The sequence below is a fragment of the Brassica napus genome, chromosome A8, assembly GCF_020379485.1.
Source record: "Brassica napus cultivar Da-Ae chromosome A8, Da-Ae, whole genome shotgun sequence".
Lineage (NCBI taxonomy): Eukaryota > Viridiplantae > Streptophyta > Magnoliopsida > Brassicales > Brassicaceae > Brassica > Brassica napus.
The window spans coordinates 9,971,598-9,977,597 of record NC_063441.1 but is presented as its reverse complement, the minus strand read 5'-3'; the positions used below and the strand labels follow the sequence as shown (position 1 = coordinate 9,977,597).

The 6,000-nt window shown below is 34.0% G+C and overlaps 1 protein-coding gene across 1 annotated transcript; it reads left to right on the top strand.

The window, feature by feature from the left end:
• Positions 1-803: 803 nt before the first annotated feature.
• Positions 804-3,721, top strand: LOC106360622 (myrosinase MA1). Its single transcript, XM_013800244.3, has 12 exons — positions 804-1,022; positions 1,135-1,195; positions 1,281-1,342; positions 1,455-1,530; positions 1,611-1,776; positions 1,877-2,132; positions 2,263-2,378; positions 2,455-2,675; positions 2,785-2,819; positions 2,907-3,024; positions 3,142-3,244; positions 3,313-3,721. Exons 1-12 carry the CDS (start codon positions 849-851, stop codon positions 3,560-3,562), a joined length of 1,638 nt encoding a protein of 545 aa, XP_013655698.2. The 5' UTR covers positions 804-848; the 3' UTR covers positions 3,563-3,721.
• The last annotated feature ends 2,279 nt before the right edge of the window (positions 3,722-6,000 follow it).

The following is a 6,000-nucleotide window of genomic DNA, read 5'->3' as shown; positions in this document are numbered from 1 at the left end:
TATATGAATTGGTTGTTGCTTTCTTTTATCGGTTGGAGAGAGAGAAAGTCTCTGGTTTCATGTGATAAATCATCGAGCAGCGAAAAAAATATGCGGTGACTGTCATCGGTGAGCCGATGAGGCTTGTGATGAATGTGGCCTTTTGGATCACATGATAATTGGTTTTCTTTTTCCTACGGCATTGTTACTTCAGATTGAAGAGTACGTATAGTACGTATCCCTATAGACTTTTCAATAACTTTGTGGCGTCAATTCGTACTCCAAGTCAATTGTAAAACGGCACTGAACATCATCTGTACTAGAAGAAAACGTTTATTGGGGAGCTTTAGTACAAGGAATCTTGATGCATGTCGTTATACTTTTGCGCAAACCTTTGACCCATATGCTGCATTATGTCACCGTTGACTCATCAATTCTTTGTAAATTAGTGTGTGTTTTGCATATCACCTTCCGGTCGACTGAATTTTCATGCCATGCATTCATTATTAGAAGCTCATGGAACCTTACTCAACTCTTTTGATACCTTGTTTGTATTTTTTCTGGCCAAGTTATTCTGATAAATATAAAAATTCTACCCCATCGTTATTTATCAGATTAACTTTAAAATGATAGTAATCAACCGATCACAATTGACATAAAAATCCAATATTTTCTTATGAAATGATCGATTGAAGAGCCAACCACGGTAAAAAGCCACGGGTTTCATGTCACCTACACCTCTTCCAATATATTAATCAAGACACTAAGACAAGAAAATGCATACGTTACTCTTCTTTGTAAAGGCTATATAAACCCTAGATTGGTACAAAGGTTACATACTACACAACACACACATCTACAAATTAACCATGAAGCATCTTGGGCTCATATTAGCTTTTCTACTAGCTCTGGCAACTTGCAAAGCTGATGAAGAAATAACTTGCGAAGAGAACCTGCCATTCAAATGTAGTCAACCTGATCGTCTCAACAGTAGCAGCTTCGAGAAAGACTTCATCTTCGGTGTTGCATCTTCTGCTTACCAGGCATGTAACAAATAAACCACTAATATTGTGTTGTCATACGTCACTTTACGTACAAGAAAATCATTTAAAACACTACAATCCAAAACTGTATGTGTTTTTTTTTTCATTTCAGATTGAAGGTTGCCTAGGTCGTGGACTTAACGTTTGGGATGGTTTCACACACCGATACCCAAGTTTGTTGTTTGCATGGTTATATATATAATATTGGTTACATACATGTTCATATACACTTATAGTAATGTATTTGTTTACTATCAGATAAATCAGGACCCGATCATGGAAATGGAGACACTACTTGTGACTCATTTTCATACTGGCAGGTAAATTTCACAATATATATATATATGTGTCATGTGTGCTAACTAATGTTATTCACTGACTTATCTATCAACTACGTGTGACTTGACATGCAACTATATATATAAACTGCAGAAAGATATAGATGTGCTGGACGAACTCAACGCTACTGGTTACAGATTCTCCATTGCGTGGTCAAGAATCATTCCAAGTATGTACACATATCACTGATCCATGTATATATATGTGATTTCTTGGAAAGAATAAATGTACGATACATATGATGAGCAGGAGGAAAGAGGAGCAGGGGAGTAAACAAAGATGGTATTAACTACTACCACGGACTCATAGATGGACTCATCGACAAGGGCATAACACCTTTCGTTACGCTCTTTCACTGGGACCTTCCTCAAGTACTACAAGATGAATATGAAGGTTTTTTGGACCCCCAGATCATGTATGTCATGTTTATGCCATGCATGCTGCTTATTAAGAAAAGACGAAAACATACAAAGTTTTGGTATTGGGTTAATGAAATGATTCTGTAATATTCGCAGACACGATTTCAAAGATTACGCGAATCTGTGTTTCCAAGAATTTGGTCATAAAGTAAAGAACTGGCTCACGATCAACCAGCTCTACACAGTGCCTACGAGAGGCTACGGAGCAGGATCAGATGCACCCGGTAGATGTTCTCCAATGGTTGATCCTACCTGTTACGCCGGTAATTCTTCAACTGAACCCTATATCGTTGCACATAACCAGCTTCTCGCTCATGCCACGGTGGTCGATCTTTACAGGAAAAATTATTCGGTGAGTTCTCCATTTTGTGACTTGTGTAATCTAACATATTTGACTGATCAGTTATCAAAAAAGTAATCCAACATATCTGATTCTGATTTTAATCACATCATTGTGTATATATATATCTGCGTGACCACAGCATCAAGGAGGTAAGATTGGACCTGTGATGATAACTAGATGGTTTCTTCCATATAATGACACTGATCCAGACAGCATAGCTGCAACCGAGAGGATGAAAGAATTCTTCTTGGGATGGTATATGTTTATAAAATAAACTTAACATTAGCATATGTTGTATATATAAACTGATGAAAATGTGTATGTGCATCAGGTTCATGGGCCCGCTAACAAATGGAACATACCCTCAAATCATGATAGACACTGTGGGTGATCGGCTTCCATCGTTCTCTCCGGAAGAATCCAACCTCGTAAAGGGTTCATATGATTTTCTTGGTCTCAACTATTATGTCACTCAGTATGCCCAACCAAGCCCTAATCCAGTTCATTGGGCTAATCACACTGCCATGATGGACGCAGGCGCAAAGCTCACATGTACTATATATATTTCCACTTAGTTAAAAACTTAATTTATTTACCCACTCTTTTTTTTTCAAATTACAATAATCGGTGACCATCAATTATTTCAAACTTGTGTTTACAGATATCAATGCAAGTAATCATTACATTGGTCCACTGGTATGTATGCATGATCCACCCATATCCTTCATTTATTTGTTAACCAAAAATTGCTTTTTCTTATTAATATTTGCTTCCCATTCTCAGTTCGAGGCAAACAGTGACGAAACCGAAAACTCCTATTACTACCCTAAAGGCATTTATTACGTAATGGACTACTTCAAAACCAAGTACTATAACCCGTTAATCTATGTCACTGAGAATGGTGAGTTCTATTACCCATCTCTAAATTCATCTTTAAATGTTAAATGTAATTTGAGGTTGGTTCAAGAAATTGACAAAAAAATACTATGGATTGTTCATATTATGACGGTTTAATTAGGAATCAGTACCCCCGGTAATGAAACGCGTGATGAGTCTATGTTCGATTACAAGCGCATCGAATATCTCTGCAGCCATCTCTGTTTTCTCAGTAAAGTCATCAAGTGAGTTGATGCCTCTCTCCTTCTGTGTATCCATGTATGACCTCTAATGAATGATTTCTTGCTTTTAGGGAGAAGCATGTCAACGTGAAAGGATACTTTGCGTGGTCTCTTGGGGATAATTATGAATTCGACAAAGGATTTACCGTCAGATTCGGACTCAGTTACATTGATTGGAATAATGTCACTGACAGAGACCTCAAACTTTCTGGAAAATGGTATCAGAAGTTCATAAGCCCTGCCATCAAGAACCCTCTGAAGAAAGATTTTCTCCGCTCCAGCCTCACCTTCGAGAAGAATAAGAAGTTCGCAGATGCATAAAATACCCAACCCACTTTAGTTACCTCATCAAGATCTTCATGACTCCTCTTTCTATATATATATCAGGAGCTTCTACCTACCACTGTATAAATTCTCAATAAAGCTCTTTGCAGACTATAATGAAAATTATCAATAAAGAAGATGATCATTCTCAATAAATATTTTGTTTTCTACATTATGTCAAGGGATGGAGAAAAGAAATCAGCCAAACTTAATTAAATACTTAAACTGAAACCAAATTGAATTATGTTTACACATCAATTATCTATATTATTAAAAGAGAAGTACACATTAAAAATCATATATTTAATGTAGTTTATTACGGACAAGTACGGCCCAATAATGAACTTGAATTTTATTTTTTTTACGAAAACGTGAATCACTTGACATATGTAATATTTTAAATATATTAACTACAATATAACAAATCTATATAACCTACCTATACTTTAGTTTGAAATGATCATGCTCAAGTTTTATATAGTCAACTTACATCATGCATCGATGTACAATATTCAAACCACTTATAGTTTTTGTTTTCTTTATAGGATGTATCGATCAACCAATCATCCTATTGATTTTCTAAGTTTTATAAAAAACAAATCAATAAATACAGACTCAAAATCCAATATCTTCTATTAATCAAAACAAAATATCTTCAATGTCGTATCTTTAATGTACCTATTAAATATATAAATTGTAACCATAATTACACTAATTATAAGAATAGATTTGATTCCAACCAATTGATCTATTACTTCGGTAATTGATTTGCTTGGAGAAGAGGAAACAATATTTAAAATTTGTAAGAATATAAAGATATAGAGATTCCAACAATTGCCTATATTTGCGTATGGTTTTCGCATAATAAGCTTCAAATTGAACATTGAAAAAGATAGAGATTTTTTTTAATCTTTTACCGACACCTAACTTAAACAAAACAAAGAGTTAAATGTAATTTATTTTCGTTATTCTTCCTGGAAAAAAACGGTTACAATATAGGCTTTCATAATATGACCTTGTAACATATTAATGTTATGGACATTTAATAATTATCTTGACGAAAAACAAAGACTATAAATAATTTATTATTAATAAAATTATGAAATTATTTACAATTTGATGACTAATTCATCGCCCTTTTTTATATGTTAAATTTTTCATAGAAATTTAAAAATCATTGTATTTTCTTTAAACATGTACAACTAATTTATAATCTTTTATGCCATACTAAGTCATAATATAATATTTCTTCATATTTTACATTAATAACCATTGTTTTTACATTTTATATATTGTCTATAATTCTCTAATTACGTCTATTTGTTTAATTTTTTATATGATATCGAATATTCGTCATAAATAGATGGTTTAAGATACCAAAAAAATATTTAGTTGGTGAATATAATACATCAAATATTACAAATACATCATTTAATTAAATAAATAACCAAAAACTAAAAATTTATAGCCGCGCTGGTGCGCGGATCAGTGTCTAGTTTTTATTAATTAAAAGATACTTTAATGGTTGGTGGGAGTGGAAGAATAACTAAAGAAAGTCGTCACAGAAATAGTCCCAAACGTGCAAATCGATGGTGGTCACAAACTTTACAATTTTATTCAGTTATATGGGAAAAAGGAAGAAATGAATCAAAAATAATTCTGGGACCAGTTTAAAAGACTTCCATACGTAGTAAACAAACGTTTGCACCATAGAACACAAGTTGTTTGTAATACATGAAGTCGTTGCATAATACTGTTGTGGTACGACGTGGGAATAAAGAGGAATGTGACATATACTATAATTTATGATACGTTGATATGGTATTGGAGACTTGTTGAGAATATTCAAATATTTGATAAGGATGAACACTATATCGCAGATCTTTCTATATTCGAAGTTTGACGTCTTATTCCATAAATACAAAGTTTATGAGTCAATTAATTAGGTTAACAAAAATATTGAGAGACAAGAGCAGAAGACGAGTTTCAGTCTCATTTAGAGGGCACAATTCTACTCGCTTTCCCATGAAATCTAGTGTGCAAAAAATTTGGTTTGAAGACTGTGATTGTAGATCAATGAGAAATTTAGGAAGCAAAATAAAGGCAGAAGCAAGAACAGAGATAAAGACTGAAGTTTTACGTTTTATTTCTAATAAAGATAACTCACTACAAGACTTGATATTTATACACTCTACAAGAAGGATCTAGACTGACGCCAGCTGTGGCTTCATTAGCCTGCTGTAGATAAGATAGCGTAACGGTTAGCTAGCTGGATACTCTCCTTTCTCGTACACTGAGAACAGCTCTTTTGCATGAGCAAGTCTAATGCTCTTTTGTCTTCTTGTCTCAGTGCAGTAGCAGGCTTTGTATTGTTGCTGGGCTTCACTTGATTCTGGACTTGGGTCATGTTAATACCCCCTCGCAAACTCGTGGTG

Bases quoted from the DNA above. Each gene is read 5' to 3' on its own strand.
- LOC106360622 (XM_013800244.3), top strand. From the start codon at position 849: ATGAAGCATCTTGGGCTCATATTAGCTTTTCTACTAGCTCTGGCAACT. The intron at 1,777-1,876 runs GTATGTCATGTT...TAATATTCGCAG, and splicing joins TTTTTGGACCCCCAGATCAT to ACACGATTTCAAAGATTACG. The intron at 2,379-2,454 runs GTATATGTTTAT...TATGTGCATCAG, and splicing joins AAAGAATTCTTCTTGGGATG to GTTCATGGGCCCGCTAACAA.